The sequence below is a fragment of the Haemaphysalis longicornis genome, unplaced genomic scaffold (genome assembly GCF_048455015.1).
Source record: "Haemaphysalis longicornis isolate Haplotype H1 unplaced genomic scaffold, Haemaphysalis longicornis Haplotype H1 scaffold_1, whole genome shotgun sequence".
Lineage (NCBI taxonomy): Eukaryota > Metazoa > Arthropoda > Arachnida > Ixodida > Ixodidae > Haemaphysalis > Haemaphysalis longicornis.
The window spans coordinates 362,469,696-362,488,924 of NW_027526203.1; the positions used below are offsets into that span (position 1 = coordinate 362,469,696).

The 19,229-nt window shown below is 44.6% G+C and overlaps 2 protein-coding genes across 3 annotated transcripts in view; both read left to right on the top strand.

The window, feature by feature from the left end:
• LOC144155011 (beta-catenin-like protein 1) overlaps window positions 1-19,154 on the top strand; it is a 35,902-nt gene extending 16,748 nt beyond the window's left edge. Inside the window, exons 11-17 of one of the 2 annotated variants that reach the window (XM_077686193.1) lie at window positions 4,232-4,380; window positions 6,175-6,356; window positions 8,026-8,123; window positions 9,975-10,055; window positions 13,406-13,540; window positions 15,433-15,505; window positions 19,001-19,154. In XM_077686193.1, coding sequence (XP_077542319.1) covers window positions 4,232-4,380; window positions 6,175-6,356; window positions 8,026-8,123; window positions 9,975-10,055; window positions 13,406-13,540; window positions 15,433-15,505; window positions 19,001-19,089 — 807 coding nt within the window. In that variant the 3' untranslated portion in view covers window positions 19,090-19,154. Of the gene's footprint in view, window positions 1-4,231; window positions 4,381-6,174; window positions 6,357-8,025; window positions 8,124-8,669; window positions 8,875-9,974; window positions 10,056-13,405; window positions 13,541-15,432; window positions 15,506-19,000 lie in introns of those variants that run through there. The other variant, XR_013319494.1, reaches the window with a different exon arrangement.
• The window catches only part of LOC144155014 (trifunctional nucleotide phosphoesterase protein YfkN), a 146,345-nt gene that overhangs the window by 38,597 nt on the left and 88,519 nt on the right, over window positions 1-19,229 (top strand). The window lies entirely within an intron of this gene.

Consider the following 19,229-nt stretch of genomic DNA (forward strand, 5'->3'; position numbering starts at 1 on the left):
AGTACTTGGGGGCATTCGCAGAAACTGCCGTCGATGCGGATTCGACAGTGCTACGGCGGCTCTGCTCTGTGATATCCCTCCGACGGTCACGTGGTCAGCTTTGTTCACACAAAATCCACAAAATCCATCGTTTCGCGGCACTCGCTGAAACCGAAACTGCGACTGGCCGCATTTAAAATCCCTCTAATTAAACAACCGTCGCACGCTGAAGCAAATGAGGTTTCTACAGGTTATAAGTAGGTCACTAGCTACTTATCGCAACGAAAAAAACAAGATGCTAAATTTTTGTGTCAGTGCCCCTTTAACTCCAAGGTCAGAATCAGAATGGTGCCTTCAGGTGTCTGTGGAGGAGTACTGCTGTCATGTGGCGTTATTGCAATATTCCGTTTTGCTTCTCAAGAGCTGATGCGTTTTCTTGTGGCTGGCGAAAAGCGAAAACGCCCGTGTGTTCGAAATTTTGGCGCACGTCGGAGATGCCCAGGTGGTCAAAATTAATCCGAAGCCCTCCACTACAGCGCACCTCATCACCTTTGAAGCGTCAGCCCGTTAAACCCCGCAATCAATCGATTCTCTCGTGGCTGCGCCAGCTCGCCGCCCTTTTTCTATTATATTCCTTTGAAGCTTCATCCTGGCAAGATGTGTGCCATCCGCTCTCTGACAACCATGCTGTAGTTAGAGGACCCCGAGGTCCAACACTGTTCTCATAGTTAAGAACTCTTTTAAAGATGATTCTTTCTTGGGCTACTTAAACGCAGAAATTTTGGCCTGTCTGTATGTCTCTCTGTCTGTGACTCGATTCAGCTGCCCACAGCTAAATTCAGCTACCCACAGCCAAACCTAAACGTCTAAATCCGGTGTTTAGACTTCAGCTATCCACAGCCAACTTAAACAAGAGTGTTGTAAACAAGAAGTTCTCGAAGTCGAACTAATTCTCAATGTAGGCAAGGGCCCTGTCATAGACATTCACAAAGTCCATCATTGCAACTTGTCTGCCGGGGAGGATTTCGAGTCCCTGATTAGCCTTGACACTGAAGAACAAATTCTTCCGAAAAATGTGCACTTGCTCGCATATTTTGTCTGCTCGTGTGTGTGTGCGCAGCTTGTTGATGCATATTTATCGCCGTAGTTTCTGAATTGTTGCTTATATAACTAAAAAAAAAAATCCCGGCACGATGGCCAAGAAAACTGGCGAATGACAGCCGGTTTTAAGTACAGACCGGCAACGGGCCCGCTGTCTAAAAAAACCAGTATGGCCATTCAAAAACCGGTCAGGTGGCAACCCTAGGCGCACATAAAATGGGACACTCTGTACGTGCTAACTGCGGTGACTGTGTGTGCTGGCTGTGGTTAGATTGGTGTGGTTGTCTTTTAGGGTGAAGCTTTCGTAAACAAGGATTGTTTGTCCTATGGTGAAAACACTATTGCAGCAAACATACTGAACATACTGTGTTCTATGCAATGGGACATGCCAAATAAAAAGCCGCGTGCAAACATTAGCTCTTTCGCTACCGCGCCTATCAAAATCGATCAATTTGATCGATACTTTTGCGAGCGCCTTTTCATAGCGTTCCAGGCGTTTCTCGAACAAGTAAAGCTGTTCGGAGTTAGATCAGAAAATTGCCTTTCAAAATCAGTTTTGTTTTCATTTTTGCAACGGAAACGTGATTTTTGACACGCTTTTGAATCACCTGGGTGTGGAAAAGGGGCGTGGTCATCGCGCGTCACGGCTACCAACGAAGAATGCGTGCAACTCGTAATTACTCTGCACCAGCGCTTGTTTTTTGCTATCAGGGCGTGAATGGGGAACTAGCAAACGATTTTCAATCGTCAGGTTCGTGCTCTGACAGTAATAATCCCAGAAATCGGCTGAAAATATCAAGGAGTGCCTGGTTGCAAAGCTACTTTATGATTTTAGGCAGTTTTATTGCCTTCGCGCAAGTTGTTCTAAGTACTGTGGTAGTTCTACTTACCCCAGGACCATTTGCAAACAGTTTACAACAGTTTCGGTTTCGTTTCTGCATTGCGAAATTCATATTTAGCGCTACTACTCAGTTACCCAACTTCAAGGCTACCTGCCATGGCGCCTGAAGCGTCCGCGACTGATCCTCGAACAAAGCACGCCGCTCTTGATTTCCCCCCACCCTAACCCGATTTCTGCGATAAGAACTTCAGATGCAAGTCAAAAGGTCACACCCAGTCGCCAGATATCTGTTCCGCCGAGGACAGCGCTTCAAACCGGCCTTACATTGCCAGCTGTTCGCCTCCCAGTTTCGTTTCCATGCGAGGGTTATCCGGGTGTCTAATGTTGCTGCTTAGTGGAACTGTGTATTCGGACGGAGTCTCTGATAAGTTTTTGTACTGTTTCATTTGAAAAATGTTAGGTGGCGCTGCAATAGAGGAGGCTCGTTGTGCTGATCTTTTTCATCGCGCTCCTGCTACTCGGCCAAAGATCGCAGGGCACGATTCTAGCTCATCGTACCTAATTTTTGCGAGCAAGGCTACAATTGCGAGTAAGAAGATGATAATAAAGCTCAGCTTTATGTTTTGAGAGATAACTGACCGTGAACGACAACAAGCATCAGCCACGGCGTTCCGTTTTCAACTTCATGCATGTTTTTTTCCGCATCGCGTGCTTGTCCCAAATATTGTGCTCGCTGTAAATGCAAAGTCAGCCATTGACAAGATGTTTTTACGTTATGTGGGGCAAATTGGTGCCTCTGATAACGTCAAACCGCCAGATTTATTCCAGGGAACCACCCGAAATTGCACATTTTGAATTAGAGGTTGGGCTTCACCGCATGACACGAGCACCGTGCGTGCTAACATTTTTTTTTATATCTGAAAAACTGTGCCGCGCAAGTCGACATTTTTTTTTAGGGTGCGTTTTTGAAATGTTTCCCTACAAAATCTATATTCTAATTTTTTTCTACTACCGGTGGTTTGATATACACAACTCTTTTTTATCATTTTTTTCGACAACTTGACAAAACTTTTGATTTTGATATTTTTTTTCACAACTATGATATATGAAAACCTTTAAAAAACTGGTGTTATTGGAAAGGCCGTTAAATATTCTGCATTTTGTGCTCCTGCAATTAGTGCCTAAATAATTTTTTAGCAGGAAACAAAATGTTTTCTTGGACCCCTAAAAATTGGTCAATTTTCTGCGGTAGCGAAAGAGTTAAAAGGTTGGACTAAGCTTTACATAGTTTATTTCAACTAACTTCTTGCCGGTGCTTTTTGAACTTCATTGAAATGAAATTTCAGTGTAGTTAAGAAATTGTGTCTTGTAACATGCAAACATTCTGCCTTAGCAGTGCTTAATTCATTCTTTTTTTTTCTCCCCGCATTAGTTTTGTTGCGATTGCTTCCAGTCTTTTCCTAACTGTAAACGATCCTGTGCTCTGAGGTACAGTTACATCTGCTATGTTTAGCAGCCGCTGCATTGTGCTTCTGAATTGTGCGTAGTGCTGCGAGATATATCGTCGTCATCCTTAGCCTATTTATGTCCACTGCAGGGCGAAAACCTCTTCCATAGACTTCCAACCGCACCTGTCCCGCACTGTCCAAATCCATTCCTTGCCCCCAAACATTCTTATCGCATACCTCCAATGAGTTATCACCTTTTCTCTCTACTTCTGGGTAGCCCATTATGTAGCCCATTCTGTTACCCTGATGATCCACATTAAATGCGCATGAAAAAAAAAACGACCCAACAACAGAAGCCTCATAATGTATCTGGATTACATTTTTCTCTGAAGCAATGTTGTTGTGACTGGTTATCCATAAAAAGGTTAATTATTTAATGAGCACTGGTGCATTGTTGCAGAATGCATTGTTGCAGCACAATTCAATGTAGGATCTCATAATAGCCTTGTATCTGGCAAAAATTTATTTGTTTTTCTTCTTAACAGAAAGCAATGAGAATGCACAGTTATGTTAAGTAACAGCTTATTTGACCATTCCTCTCATAAGGGCACAGCTAATTGGGAAAGTTCTGCATGCGAATTCGCGTAATTGGAGACAAGTTGTTTTCCTGAAGCACACACAGGTATTAGCTTAGCTCTATTATTCATTTGCTGTTTTTTGCATTTTCTAATCTTAATAAAAAAATTGTGTTTGAGTTTGAGCTAGAACTTCGCACAGGGAGTTCTGAATGCCTTTCATAAATTAGATGGAAATAATTCCTTTGCCATAGGCAAGTGCTTACTAGGGTGTTTTGTTAATGCAGTACTTCAAGAGGCACGACCCCATCTCATCGGACGAGACAGAGATGATGGAGAACTCGTTTGGGGCCCTCTGCTCGAGCCTAATGTATTCCCCCAACAGGGAGCATTTTCTCAAGGGAGAGGGGTTGCAGCTGATGAACCTAATGTTGAGGTAAGGCCTAGGTGTCACTGTGGGGAACCTGCAGTTCACATTTTTGTGCAGTGAGGAGTCATCTCTTATATTAATTTGTATTGTGCGATGACTTTGTGATAGAAAAATTTCTTTAGGGTTCTTGACTTGCTAAATGAGTTTTTCAGTTTGCCTGTTTTCATGAGGTAACTGCTTGGTAGGGTCTTTTGCCGGGGTGGCACAACACAAAAGTATTTTAAAGGTACACTGAAGTCAAAATACAAGTTGCTTTAGATCAAAATATTAGATTACTGAGACACGAAGGCAGTGACCCCAAGCCGCAACAAGTTCATTGAGGTTTTGGTGCAGTACCTGGTGCAGTACTCTGCCAGATAATTGTGTGACCCTTGTGCAGTACGTGTGCATAGCCCCTTTTGTTATGACCCTATGTGGGCTTTTGCTGCGATAAAAACACACGGGAACACTTCTGGCTAAAGTCTGAGTTTTCAAATGTACGCGTCTGGTGTACACGTCTTCCCTGGCTGTCGCTGGATGCTGCTACTCGTCCACTCTTGTGGCGATACCGCTATGCAAGGAGGCGTGCTGTACATGGGTGGGTGCTTTGACACCAGCATTCATGTGGCCTAAAAGAACAATACGCTTTTCTTGAACAAAGCGTGAATACTGATCAAGGGTCCCATATAGAAACCTTTTACTTGTAGGTCCAGAGCAGTAAAGGATGTGGTAACTCGGGAAAGCATGGCTGATTTAACCAAAACTGATGAAACTACTCGGTATGCGGTAGCATTGTATTCGATGCTTCTACAACACTATACATTACCGCTGCCTCGCTTGCTTCTGATTTATCGTGTCACAAACAGTGGCTGCAGCAGCCACTGTTCGTGTCATGGAGCTGCTGTGTCGCGGGCGGCGATTGACGACAAGGGCCCGGTGCTTAAGTGAGCGCGGTGTACGCCAGCATACCAGATTACGGCACGAACAAGGAGTGCGAGACCGACCCGCTTGAGCCCAACCAAACGACTGGCCCGACCAGCGGCGGTTTATTGCCGATGATCCACGACGACACGCCTACACACGTGACTGGCTAACTCCAATCACGTGTGTTGTTCGACACTGACATCTATTACACACGGTCTGACACAGCGGCGCACCTAGTGCACATACACTCCGAAGAAGGGCGCCACTGCACTACACCACAGGAACCACTGTTGGGAAATGTGGAAGGGAAATGCGTTCCTTGATTAGCGATTTCAGAGAAATTAAGTCATCTTTCGGCACCGAATCAACACTTATATGGCTATGGGAAGGTCAGACTTCCGTTTGAAACCAACTTGCTGGTTGCCTTCAGTGTCCCTTTAAGCCTGGCATAAGTTGGAGAATATTCTCTGGGTAATTAAATTACATGTGGTCATTACAATAAAAAGAAAAAAGTCTGCCTCTTTCTTATGCCACTGTTTTTAGACACTAAGAACATTTGGTATAAACTTATCACTCACGTCTTCTTGTGAAAAAAATAAAAATAATTTGCATATTGTTTACGTTTCCATTGTGAAAACTCAATTGCAATTTATCAAAAATGCAGACCACTGGTTATAATTGCTACTGTTTCAAATTGTATTGCAGCTGTTTCAGAAATGTGCCTCAGTGTCGCCTTTGTTTGTGGACCAGTGAAAGTGTAAATTGTTGTGCTGGCATTGAATTGTATCGTTTTAAAAACAGTCATCTATTATAAAATCATTTTGTGCACGTTGCAGTGATATGCCAGCATTTTATTCCCAGTTGCGAACATTATGCTTGTGGAACATTTCTTTCTAGGGAGAAAAAGATGTCCCGTAGTGGAGCCTTGAAAGTGCTCGACTTTGCCACTTCAAATGCGGAGGGAACCGACAACTGCAACAAATTTGTGGACATCTTAGGCCTTCGAACAGTGTTCCCACTTTTTATGCAGACCCCTCGCAGGTATAAGAAAAAAGTGGCATCTCCCGAGGAGCATGAAGGTGAGACAGCTGATCAACTTGAGATGTCGCTAAATGCTAAATGCTTGTTTTTGATGCCCGGCTTCTCCACACTAGTTCTGTCCCTGCAGTAGTGTGTGTAAAAGGCTCTGAACCACATTAAACATTGTATCTTTTATGAGGTTACACACTTTTTCTGTGCTATGTGTGCCATACTAGTACTTCTGGTACATAGACACTGTGGAAAGAATTGCATAGGTCCTTTTTCCGGCCTGCATTGTGAAAGTTTGAAAGTTATGATGTGTAGTTTTACTATGTAGTGAAATTGCAGAGCCCGAGTAAGTGTGGTAGAAAAGAGGACACCACACGTCCTTCACAGCCACCTTACAAACTATTGTAATGACACTACGAAAATTAGCCTTAAGGTTAGCCCACGAGAAAGTTTTTGAAGTGGTTATGGTTAATTAGAAATCGATCGATTCTTTGCTACTAGTAAAGGAAAAAAGCGTCTCTGCTGAATGAACATCCTTGTGCAAGTTGGCTCTGATCAAGGGTTTTGTGCCCAATTGTGTAAAAAATAAAAAGCCTTTATGCTAGCCAAATGTGGCATAAATACGGGTAAAAAAACACTTCACTATTAAAAATCGAACGTGCGTACGTGGCTAACTTGAGACCAACGCACAAAACCACTGGGGTGTCTGAGCAGCCAATGTCGCTGTAGTGCTCGGTACTAAAAGTTACTATAATTGTGCGCTTCATGTATATTCGTAGGATTTAGTTAATTTCAGCACTTCTCAATGCTACACTCGGCGACCATTTATTAGCGCTTTTGCTGCGATTCCAATTTGGGTCTCTTCAAGTTAGTTGCCTGCAGCGATGGTAATATTTAGGGCAGGTAAAGTGTTGAAAACGTGCGCGTGTCCTGTCCCTCTGGCCGTCAGTTCACAGTGTTGCACTGGTGCATGGTGCTTGTTGACTTATTATTCAGTGAAAGAAAATTTGGCTGATCTCGATGCTTATTGTGTCAGCTAACCTGCATGGCAGTGCTCACCACCTCAAATAATTTTATAGTTTGGGCAGATGAAGGCGAAAGATCTGTGTGCATACCAACACAAGCAAGGCAGCATCAATCGAGATTTTGACCCGAGGGAATTTTCACGGTTCAAGAACATTTTCTACAGGCAATACATAGCTATTATTATGCCTGCTGCAGTGCTACAGGCTTTAGGAAACTGCTCATAACATGTTTTGTTTATGTTGCCATTGTGTCGTAGCTGTTTGTAGCTGCAGTCACCTGCTATCGACACCCAACGTTATTATTTTGTTTTCCATTTCAGCACGCATGTATGCCATTGCCTGTGCAAACTTGTTAACTTTAGTGTTCTTGAAACAACGTCGGACTAGTATGTCATGAGTTATAGTTCTACCTACATAAAGCGGGCACGTGCTGACACCATTGCTGGCCGAAATGCCCCATCACAGGGCCCCTTGGCCCCTTTAAACAACTCGGCTATTTTAATACTTAATCGTAACTTGCTATATCTGCAGGTACATGACATCTTAGCGCTTTGGGAAAATCCGGATATGTATTTTTGCTCTATTGCTAGTGCCTCTTCCCTTATAAAATGTTGTGCTATGCTACATGACTAACCGTGTTTATGATACTCTAGTATTTTGATTTCTTTTATGCCTTTCACGCTCATTTATCCAGAGCACGTGTGTTCAGTGATTGCATCTATGCTGAAGAACTGCAAGCCCACACAGCGGCAACGTCTTCTGAACAAATTCACAGAAAACGACCATGAAAAGGTGAATTGAAACAGTAGCTGCTAATTTCACCTCCTTTATCTTCTAGTGGTAAACAGTGTCCCTTGTTTACGGTTCACTAATTTTATACTTTTCGCTGCGTTGGTAGAGTTACAAAGAATGCAAATACTAAACACGTTTTAGAGATTTCTATATTTAAGTAGCAAACTTTCATTCAGAGGTAACCTGTACGGTTCTTGTGTTTAGCAAAATTTGCAGTAATATTGAAATAATTTCTGGTTCCCATTAGGCTGTACCTTGGCTGTAAGCCTTTTGCTATGTTTACTTGTGGAAATTGTCAGCTACAGCAATGTGGGTGCATCAGTATCCGTGTTGCATGTGGTCATATACCATGCAGCAGCTGAGGTGTACAATGTAGACCATTTATAACGTTACCGCTCATAGTGAGGGACCAGATCTAACGCTGGCTTTCCTGGCCACCGATAGGCTACCCACAGAAGTCAATGCATAAGCGTACCGCTTGTAATGCGGTTGCTCGAAGCACAATACCGTTTATAGTGCAGTGGGTTTGCTTTCTTTACTTTGCAGTGCTGTCTACGAGGTAGCCGCTCCGGCCGAAATTTGCTTCACTTCTCTCGCCCCGCTTCGCATGGAAGCTCAAAATTCGCTCCACTAGTTCATGTTAAGACAGCTGTGCTTTATTATGAGCAAGTGGGAGGACTGGTGCTGGCGAGCGACCAGCAGTACATATTTTCAAAAGTACAAGCCGACAGTGTAGAAACGTTAGTTTGTGGTAAGGAGTTTAGTTTTTGTTTTGTTTTGTTTGTAGTGCGGTATCGCCTATAGTGTGGATTTTTGCGGCTTCCACGACGTGTGTTATAAATGGTGTACACTGTATTAGATTTGCCTCTATCATAACTCGCAGTGATCATGTGCTTGTTATGGGCACATTGTAGTGCTACCTATTACAACCCCCATTACTTTTTGACAGCTGAAGCTTTGTGCTGAGTATTCTTCATGACCATGAAAGCTGAAGCAAGTTATTGTGTAATGTGATTTGGTTTAATATCATTTAGTATTGACCATTGCTTTTTATGGTCATTCCCAATAGTCAAGTACAAATCCATCCATTTTGGATGTATCGATAGGGGAGGCACTTCGTACATAATTAAAGTTGAATTAACATGAATCGTAAGGAACATATTCATTGTCGCTTAATATTGTTTTTCACTTTTAGTGATGAGAGAGGCTTCTGGAACTTTTAAGCACAATCTCACAGCCCTGAAGGAGTCTCTCATAACTTGTTCTTACCACTGTGAGCTGTTTCTATAGAAAAGATGCTTACTATAAGCGTCATGCAAGCAGCCAGGTTGGTGCTTTCTGGAAGTGCCCCCCTGTCTTCTGGAAAACATTGCTTTTCATCTCTACTCTTCAGCTATTGTGCAAACATGCAAAGCATTTATTTTGTTCTATAAAGTTTGTAATGATATATATACCTTACCTCACTTTCGTTTTCAAGTTGTTAGTTGCTGTAGTGTCAGTGTTCTTAGTTTTGGGCAGTTATAAAGCTCTCCATATCCACCAAAGAATTATTTCAGTGGCCTGTCTTTGTAGGGAGGAACTAATGAGTAAAAGTGTGGAAGCAAAGCTGGCAAGTGTACATTCTGTCCGCACTTTCTGACGTACACTTTGTATGTGGGCAACTTGCCACGTGCAGAATTCAAGATGTCATACCGCTATTGGCAGCAGTGCACATAGTAGAAATTGTTTCTGAGCAGGGCATTGGGTGTGAGGGTTGGAAGAAAAGCATCTTGTGACTTATCCTCGATCATGTCCTCTTGTTTGCCTTTGCCAAGCTCAACAACACCAGTGCACCCTTTGCATATTTTTCAGGTGGACAGACTCATGGAGTTACATTTTAAATATTTGGAGAAGGTTCATGCCATTGACAACATCATTGAAAAAGAAAAGGAGGTGAGCACTTTCTTCGTTTACAAAAAGTTGACCAAATTTTTAGAAGCTATTTCAGTCTCGTGTGAAATGGCACTAAAGGTGAGAAGAAAGTTGGCTCATATCATTGGCCTTGTTTATAGACATGCTATACTTAACGCCAACTGCTGTCGAACTCTCTGTTCCATGGGAAAAGGCTGTGTCTAGCGTTCCGTCCAGACGGAACGCAAAGGGAAAAGTGCCGAGTTCCGTCCAGACGGAACCAACGTTGCGAGTGTAGAGTTCCATCCAATTGAAATAGAAACCAGCTGATTAGACGCCATTTCTCGTCTTGGGACTTGGTGTAGAGGCATCGCTTCTGCTTGCGGACGTTACAGTCGTGGGTTCGATTTCTTGCGGTTTTTATTTTTTATTTAAATTGGGGGGGAGGGGGGGTGGCTGTGCCTAGTGTTTTGCGATAGCTATACGTGGTATCCATTGAAAAGTTTAGCTGCCAATTTCTTTGCTTGGCAACACTGGAAATGGCCATGGAAATGGCCGAAGCGCCACGAACATGGCGCGGCTTGTGCCACTGTGGCCGCACGCTGAAGAAAAAAATAACACCGGCGTGCGTCGTCTGCTCTGTTTCAACCCAATTCTGAATGGTGATGTTATTAATCGCACTCACATTGGAGTCGAGGCATTACTTTGTGTTCGGTGGGCTAGAGCTCGGAATGTTCAACCCATATCGTGCTTAGCGCGGACAAGTGCCGCCATTCCGCGGAGCCCGACGTTACCAGTGACAGCGCACTCACATGGTTGCCTGCATGCGTGCCTCGCTATTGAATACAAACTATACTTCATGCCCACTTTACGGTTCACGCCGCGAGGGCAGTCGGTCTTGATTTTTATTCAACCGGCCGAACCACTACCGCTCACTGAAGCCAAGGTTCCATCAGTAGAGTTACGTCCAATTATCTGTAATTATTGGCGGAGATCAATAATTACTATACTCCGGGACAACTTTCTGTGGCAATGGAGCGGAAGCTACGGAGGGAGGCGGAGGGGGAGGCTAACTGCTCTGTGTTACTGCGCGAAGTAGTTCCCAATAAACTGGTTTCGGTTTCAGTTTCGGCGTGACCGATACGCATTTGATACAGTTCATTTCTTCGCATAAGCTCCATAGTTGAGTGCGCTGAACCACGATCACCAAGCATGCAGGCATATTGGCGTCTCCTTCCACACGCTTCATTTGTTTGTAAACATAGGCCAACGTTTTGACTGGACACGGCCCGAGCGTCCGTGAAGTGGAGAACTCAGACCGACTGTGGATCGTTCAGAAAAGAAGTGAATTTTGTAAGCGCTGCAGTTTTGACTGAATGCACCGATCTGTAAACTCTTCTACTGGGCAGCAGCACCGGCACGTGCGGCGTACTTACCTAGCGCGGTCGCGGTATACCGAAAGAGCAGCATGCACACATGCTTACGCACACGCTCGCTTACGCCGGGAAACTGGCTAACCGAACGGATTGCGAAAACAGCGGAGAGTCCTGGTTGCATCAGTCTCACTTGGGCGTACACTTTGCAAACCACTCGCTTCGTTTGTTTAGACAGCGAAGCTTTACAAACCCTATGCGGAGAATGAAGTGGCGAGCTGCCGAAAGCAGTCAACAAAAACGCCATGTTTTTTTTTTTTTTTTTTTTCTTGGGATGGAACCATTGCGACGCCAGCGGCGACAGCCGCAACCAAAAATATCCGAAAATGTAAAAAAATGCTCCCTGTTTCATATACTGTGGCTAGCAATTTAGTAGCATTATCACTGCAAGTCTAAAACATAACTAAATATTCTTGAATTGCTGAGGTTACCGCCAGCCAATTATTTTTGTTGCACTACTTCCAGGTGCACAGTGAAAAGGCGTGGTCCGGCTCCGTAGCCTTGACTGCATTGCCACAGAAAGTTGTCCCCGAGTATAGTGACTCTGGCTAGTCAGTGAGTGGAAGTGGTTTGGCCGGTTGGGTAAAAAACAGGAAAGACTGCTCTCGCTTAAATATTGTGAAGCGGGCGGCTTAGAATTCTGTCCAGTCACTAAAGTTCCGTCCAGAGGAAACGCAACTCGCAGTGAGAACAGCCTTTCTTGATTTTTACCCAACCGGCCGAACCCCTTCCACTCTCTGACTAGCCACACTGACTAGTCTTTTGAACCTAAAATTACGCATAGAGGGAGTACTATATTGAATTTTTCAAGAATCTCTATGAAATGTGCTCTTTTTTTTTTGCAAAAGTCTCTGAACTCGATGCACACTGTGGCTCGTTGAAATGATGCTAAGAGAAGTGGATAATCTGTTTGTTTATGCATTTCTTGAACTGATATTGCATTTGCATTGTTTCATTCAATTCGTGTCACTAAGTACTCTCCTTCCTACTTGTTTTTGATGCTAGCACACTCTGCCAAGAGCTAGTTTAACTTGTTCTTTTCTCTATTTAATTCACTAAGGTTTGTCCCCGGTGCCTATCAAAGTATAACCAAGTTCTTCCCATGCTCATAAAGTTGTTTATTAAAAAAGTCGTGTGAGCCAACTTTTTGTTATCGGCAATTTACAATTTGCGGCAGACGACTGCCGGGCCTCAGGCACTGCCCGGGCTGGCTCGGGCCGAAAATTTTTTTTGTTCAAGCGCGAAGCCCGGCCTGGGCCCGAGAAAATATGTGCTACCCGTCCCGAGCCCGGCGCGGCCTCGGGCTTTCGGGCCGGCCCGGGCCCGTGCAGTGGGCTACCAGGTGTTGCCCAATCTTGAATGTTAATTAATCAGCACACAGTTCAACATTGCTCCTCTGTGCTTTGTACCAGGGAGTGCGAGTGTAGTGTTTTGTTGTGTCTGTGGACAAGAGTGAAAATGAAAAGGAGGGAAATTTGACCGCCGGTCTCAGAAAAAGTTGAAAGAAATGTTTGAACTTTGACGGTTCTCAAATTCAGAGTATTTTTCAAAGAAATAGAGGACTATAGCATGGGTGAAACCCAGAATAGGATTGTACAACTGTTGTTATTCTTATGCCTGTTCAGTTCAAAATTGTGGAGACAGTCAAGACATGTTTAACACCAATTGCTGGTGATTACGTAGTCACGTTTAACCCTCCGTACATCCCCAAATGCACACGCATGCATACACGCACACACGCAAAAAAACCAACTTCACGTTGCTCATATCAAAGCTAGAACATATCCTCTCTCAGATGATTGCCTTCACCACATATGTTTCCACACGTGCTAGTTGTACTCCGATACCTGTCATTTCAGGTTAACAAATATCGAAAACAGCATGCTCGATTTACAGTGCTGTAGCAGTTCTTTACAAGTACCAACGAGTTTAGTGGTATTGTGTCACTATTTTCTTCAGAATCCCAAGCTTGAAGAGGAAGACCATCTGGACCTAGAAGAGAAGTTTTATCTTCGGCGGCTGGACGCGGGCCTTTTTACACTGCAGCTGGTGGATTACATTATGCTGGACATCTGCAGCTCAGGAGCACCATCGGTGAGTGCCCGTGTAGCGAAGACCACGTGTTTTGTTTTCTCTTTTGCACTAGCGGTACAGTCAAACCCCACCATAAAAAAATCCCGTGACTATGAAATTTCCGCAGCAAAGAAATATTTTCGAATCCCATAGAAGCCCATGTATTTAATATCTCGCAGCAACGATGTTGCCGTGAGATATGCAAAACGAAAAAAGGGAGACAACATGGCCATTTTTGACTACTACAGTTAAACCTCGTTATAACGAAATTGAAGGGGCGCCGCGATTTGCTCGTTATAGCCAATATTTCGTTATAGCCGTAACCGACATTTACTGCAAATATTATGCATTGTAGTTACCTAAAACAAAAAGCGGGCGAAATAGCATCTTCCTGCACGGCAATAGTAAAATAAACACATTCCGGAGGTAAAAAGGAAAGTCGATCACGAACCTACTTTATTGCAGTTCAAAACTCGTATTTCAAACAGACTTGGCTACGAAGAAGTCCGTAATTGGACATTGGTGCACCTTCCTGATGCGAGCGATGGCCCCCTCAGCTGCGGCCGCTATGTTCACGCCATCTTCGCCGCCCTCGTGCGCGCCGAAGTAGCGACGCAGCACGTCCACCGCATCTAGTGCCTCCGACGCCGTCCTTAGCGCTTCTTTTCAAGCCGTGTGCAACAGCGCTGAAGATGGACTCTCGGTTGCTCACGATGGTGGACAGCGTACTCGTCCACACATTAAAGTCTCTTGCCACCTTACCACGGAGTGCACCTTACCTTCCTTCGCACCCGATGCGACGGCTTTTATCATAGCCGTCATCTGTTCGAGCGTGATAGTCTTTCGCTTTCGCTTCCCGCCTGTCGCACTCGCGTTGTTGGAATCACGCCGGCAGTACGATAAAAGATAAGGCTGAAGACTGTTAAAACCTACGCACACACAACTACGCAGCGACGCCCGCGATACGAACAGGGGAGGAGGGGGGGGGGGGGGGGGAAGGAAGAGGAAGGCGACGAAACCACGCGCGCCATGTGCATTGGGGTTCTTTTCGGGCTCACCGCGGATAGTCCGCGGATTCCCCGAAGCCATAGGGATACGTGGGAAAATCGAACGTCGGACTGCTTCTCGGGGAGCCCGCGGTGAGTCCGACACTAAATCGAAGGGCCCCATTGTCTGTATGCCGTGCGCAGCGAGAGGAGGGTGGGGGATCTTGCTTCGTGGGTGGGGGCTTCGCGGGCGCAGCGTCCGCATGGCGCGCCAGCCAGCTTCGCGCGCGTGGCGGGAGTTTTGAACTGCTAATACAGTTGCCGCGTCGCGCACTGTCTCAAATCCGCGTTGCGCATGGTTGTAAAATTAGCTCAAAATTTGATTTCTCAACGAAATTTGTTCGTTATATCCCGTAACGGGGAAATTTTACCTCGTTAAAACGAGGTTTTAAATACATTGGTTTCTATGGGGACTTTCAAGGGGAATTACGATGCTCGTTATATCCATTATTTCGTTATAGCCCGTCTCGTTATAATGAGGTTTAACTGTATATCGAACAGGCAGCACAAAAAATTCTTCTTTTGTCCCCCCCCCCCTTTTTTTTTTGTGCTGCCTGTTCGATATGGTCACTATGAACCAACCAGCCCAACTTGCCATCCTTCTGCATGGCCATATGGCCATTCTTGCCTTTCTTTGTGTGTGTGGTATTGTCTTCTGCCCTCTTAGTACGGTTTGCAAAATGAACCAGCTTGCCCAACTTCACAGCTTAGCACCTTAAATATTATCCTGAAAGTTTGTATGAACCTTGCATTACACACGGCTTGGAACCTTGAGGAATTGTGGCATATTTAACTTAATTCAAATGTATTAATTCCAATGGATCATTTGTCTATTTACCTAATTCCACTTTTTTCTTGCTGTTTCAGATCAAGCAGAGAGTGTTGCAGATATTGAACCTGCGAGGAGGATCAATCAAAACAATTCGAAACATCATGAGGGGTATGTGCTGCCGAATTTCGGTTTCCCAACCTTCATTCACTCATGTCCAGTTCATAAAAAAGGGGTGAGGTGGAGAGGGGGGTCAAGGTGGGTTGAAAAACTGAAGGCACGCTGTTGTTTATGTCAGCATACATGGCTTGACAATTAGCAAAAATGAGGCAATCCATTGTGGCTAGTTTGATGTGCATAATTAGCTCATATTACCATCATCCCATCTGTGTCCACTGCAGGACAAAGGTCTCCCCCGTGTTCCTCCAATCGTTCCCGCCTTGTGTGCGCTAGTCCATTCTTCACATCTGAGTCGCTAAATAATTGCTTTTGGCCATTGGCCTCAGTGCAAGAAGTGAAGTCTGTTCCAAAGTGGGTGATGTGATAATTTGAACTGTTGTTTTGTGAGCGGCAAATGGGGCTCGGCAGCATTTTGTACGGGCTTCATTCACACTGTGCTGTCCTTCAGTGCAGAAGTGGTACTTTTCCTTCCACTTATCAAACTGTAATCAATATATTACTACTGGTATCAGGTAACCATTTTACACTTGCAGCGAAAGCAGAAGTCTTATAACTTCCGTTCTCCATATCCATTTTCAAAACATTTCTTGCGACAGAAAATGAAAGAAATAAGAGCTGCACACCATTCATTTTTCGTAACTGTGACAAAATCTGGTTGTATATTTAGAATCAGTTTAAATACAGGTTCGAAACTGCCCACGTTGCAGTGGTGCAGATATTGCTATGTGTAATGGCCTCTCATTCATTGTGCTGCCTGTTGATTGAGCTCTGAACTTATGTCATCTGTGCAAAAATTAATTTTGAAGGTGCACCCCCTTAAGGCACACTCCGTGGGCAAATAGCTTGGATGATGAGGCTTCAAATTTAAATTTTGGCAAAATGGGCAGCACTTAGCTGGTAGTGCAAGGTATTCTCCATTTGGCCTGTAGAACCTGAACCAGTTTACAGCAGTTCGGTGCTGTCACTCAAGCGACCACCACTCATCAGCCATTCACTTTTGTGGCTGTCTGGTGATCGTTTTGTTTGGGGAAAAAAAAAAAGGTAGTCTGCACACCATCACTTTAGACAAGCATGCTGTACACTGCATTACATGGTGTTATTGGCTTTGCCACAATAGTGTGGGGAAAGAGTGCATGTAGAAGAAAAATAGGAATATCTTGCTATAGTGACTCATGTCGCAAATGTTTGCTATTTGATTCAATTTTCTTTGCGGTGTTTACTATGCAAAGTGTTAAAGAAGTACTGACACGAAATTTTTGTTACGTTTTTTTCGCTGCTATGCGTGCCTACCAGCCCACTAATCATAGAATGACAGATTAGGCGGTCGAGCGCAGCGTAAACATTCATTTACGGCGTCGTTTATTCGTGCCAGTTTCGGTTTCGACAAAAAAAACGCCGAGCGGCCGCCATGACAGCATGTATCACGTGGCGTCACCATTCTTGCCGTATCGCTGCCTCTCTGGAAGCGCGCGCGAGCGAGCGCACGCGCGCGCCCAGACCGGCCGAGGTTTTCGCCGTCCCCACAGGCCCTGGCAGCATGACGTCAGTCCCAAAACCATGACGTGTACACACGCCCGAGCAGCGCGCGCCAACCACAGCCAGCACGTCGGCTTCGTAACGGGAGCCCCGACGTCGACAGTTTGGGGCACGTAGCAGATGATGTCACGTCGACCCGCTCTGGCCTTTCTCGTGCGGGCGAAGATTAAAATGGATTTTAAATATGTTTCGCTGAACGGTTGCTGTTGAAACTTGCTGGGAGATATCTCCTGATAAAAAGGAAGCGTTTTACATAGTTATCTCAGCTTTGAAATTTCGTGTCAGTACTCCTTTAAAAATTCACCTATGATAGCTTCACTGCACGGCATGTGCTCTTGTATTAGCTTTCCCACACTATGCTGCAACTGTACGGGGGAAAAAAAAAGGGGAACCCTAACACACCTGAACTTCGCACACACAAAAAAAAAAAACACAACTCTACTGTGTGTTAGTGAAGCGGTACAATATATACGTAAAATTTACAAGCACGAGTGCTCTAGTCAATAGCAGCTCAAGCCTGAGGAACCAAGGGTCACTGCCAATTCATGTTCTCAATACGGTAACATGTCATGTCGGCCACGAGTACCTCTTAGTGGTACTTGGAGATTGGAACCCAATCCTAAACATGTTTGGACTCGAGGATTTAAGTTCGGTCCTGTCCGCAGTGGCCATTTTTTTAAATGGGAGCAAAAAGCGAAAATTTTCATGTGTCGAGGTTTCAGTGCACATTATAAGATCCCCTGCTGGTAAGAATTAATATGGAGCCCTTTACTGTGGTGCATTTCATAGTCAAGGTGAAACTTCCCCCAATACCCAAAATTTGGGATGTGAGAACATGGTGGGAACTCTCATTTCTTTACCATGTTATTATGTTTTATTTGTAATTGGTTGTACCATTTTTCTTTTACCATTTCTCTTGTGAAAATAGTCAATGAAGTACTTACCAATCCCCCCCTTGTTTTTCTTCATAGCTATGTTTAGAAGCAAAAAAAAAAAAAAAAAAAAAGATGCTTACAGTTGTAAACTTAAAATGTAGAGTCCTGAGCTGACAGTTTTTACTACATGCCTGATGGTACTGCAGAGACAAGTTAGCCATACTGATGGCATCTGACCAGCAGTTCCTTGTTTTGGCCTGTGGCAATGACTATGTGGTTGGAATGCTAACTAGGGTACGTGTAGAATTGATATATGTGACCAACTGTATTTGCTGTCCGGGCATTTGACAGGGAAAAAAAAATGCTTGAATGCTGGCCCTACCTTGTATGTGGGATGCAGTGGAAGAACGTGAGGAATCTATGGTGATCTGCCAGAGTTGTGACCACTTTGTAGGTGTAGGTATATTGACTGGCAAATGTGCTTCCTAAAGAAAGAAGGAAGGCTGCTTAGAGACAGCCCTGGGATGGCTATTGGACCTGAGTCCTCTAAGAGGTGCCATCTGAGGGTTCCAAAGTGACGTCTCGCAGATGCAGTGCCTTTGGCATGGGAAAAATGAGAGTCGTTGCCTCGCGGCCCAGCGTGTGGCTGCCAGGGCACACTGTGCTGTCTTCCGAGGGGGGTGGCACCAACCCGCAGTTTGACCCAAGAAATGGTGGGCTGCAAGTCTGCACACGTGAGCGCCTGTGGAAAACTTCTGGTGCCATCACGTGCTGTATGCATTCATTAAAAATGCCACATACGGCTGCTCCTATTGCTTTTCATTTGTGTACACACCTACTTAGTTTTGTTTCATGAACTGATTTTCAGTGCCATCGTGCGTGCAGCTTTTGCTTTAAACCCCTTTGCTTTAAACATGGAGTTTGGGTAGAAGCAATGCACCAGTCTTTTTTTCTTTTGGATGCTGGTTATCCTGAACCTAAAAATTGCAGGGCATGAGAATGACACGAGGGCTTACATGCATTTAAAATCTGCTCTTTGTGGTAACCGCATTGCACCCTCTCCCTTTTTCCCCAGAGTATGCAGGCAACCTGGGGGACGCAAAAGACGAGTCTTTGAAAGAAGTGGAACAGCAGCGGATATTGCAATTGGTGGACCGTTTCTAATCTTCAAGCATCAACATCACATTCTGCACCTAAGCAAACCTGTAAATAAACATTGCTTGCACGTACTGAATGTGTGGATGGGCCAAGGAACAACATGTCACATTTTGTTATATTCAAGACTGGCGTAAAGCATTCACAGT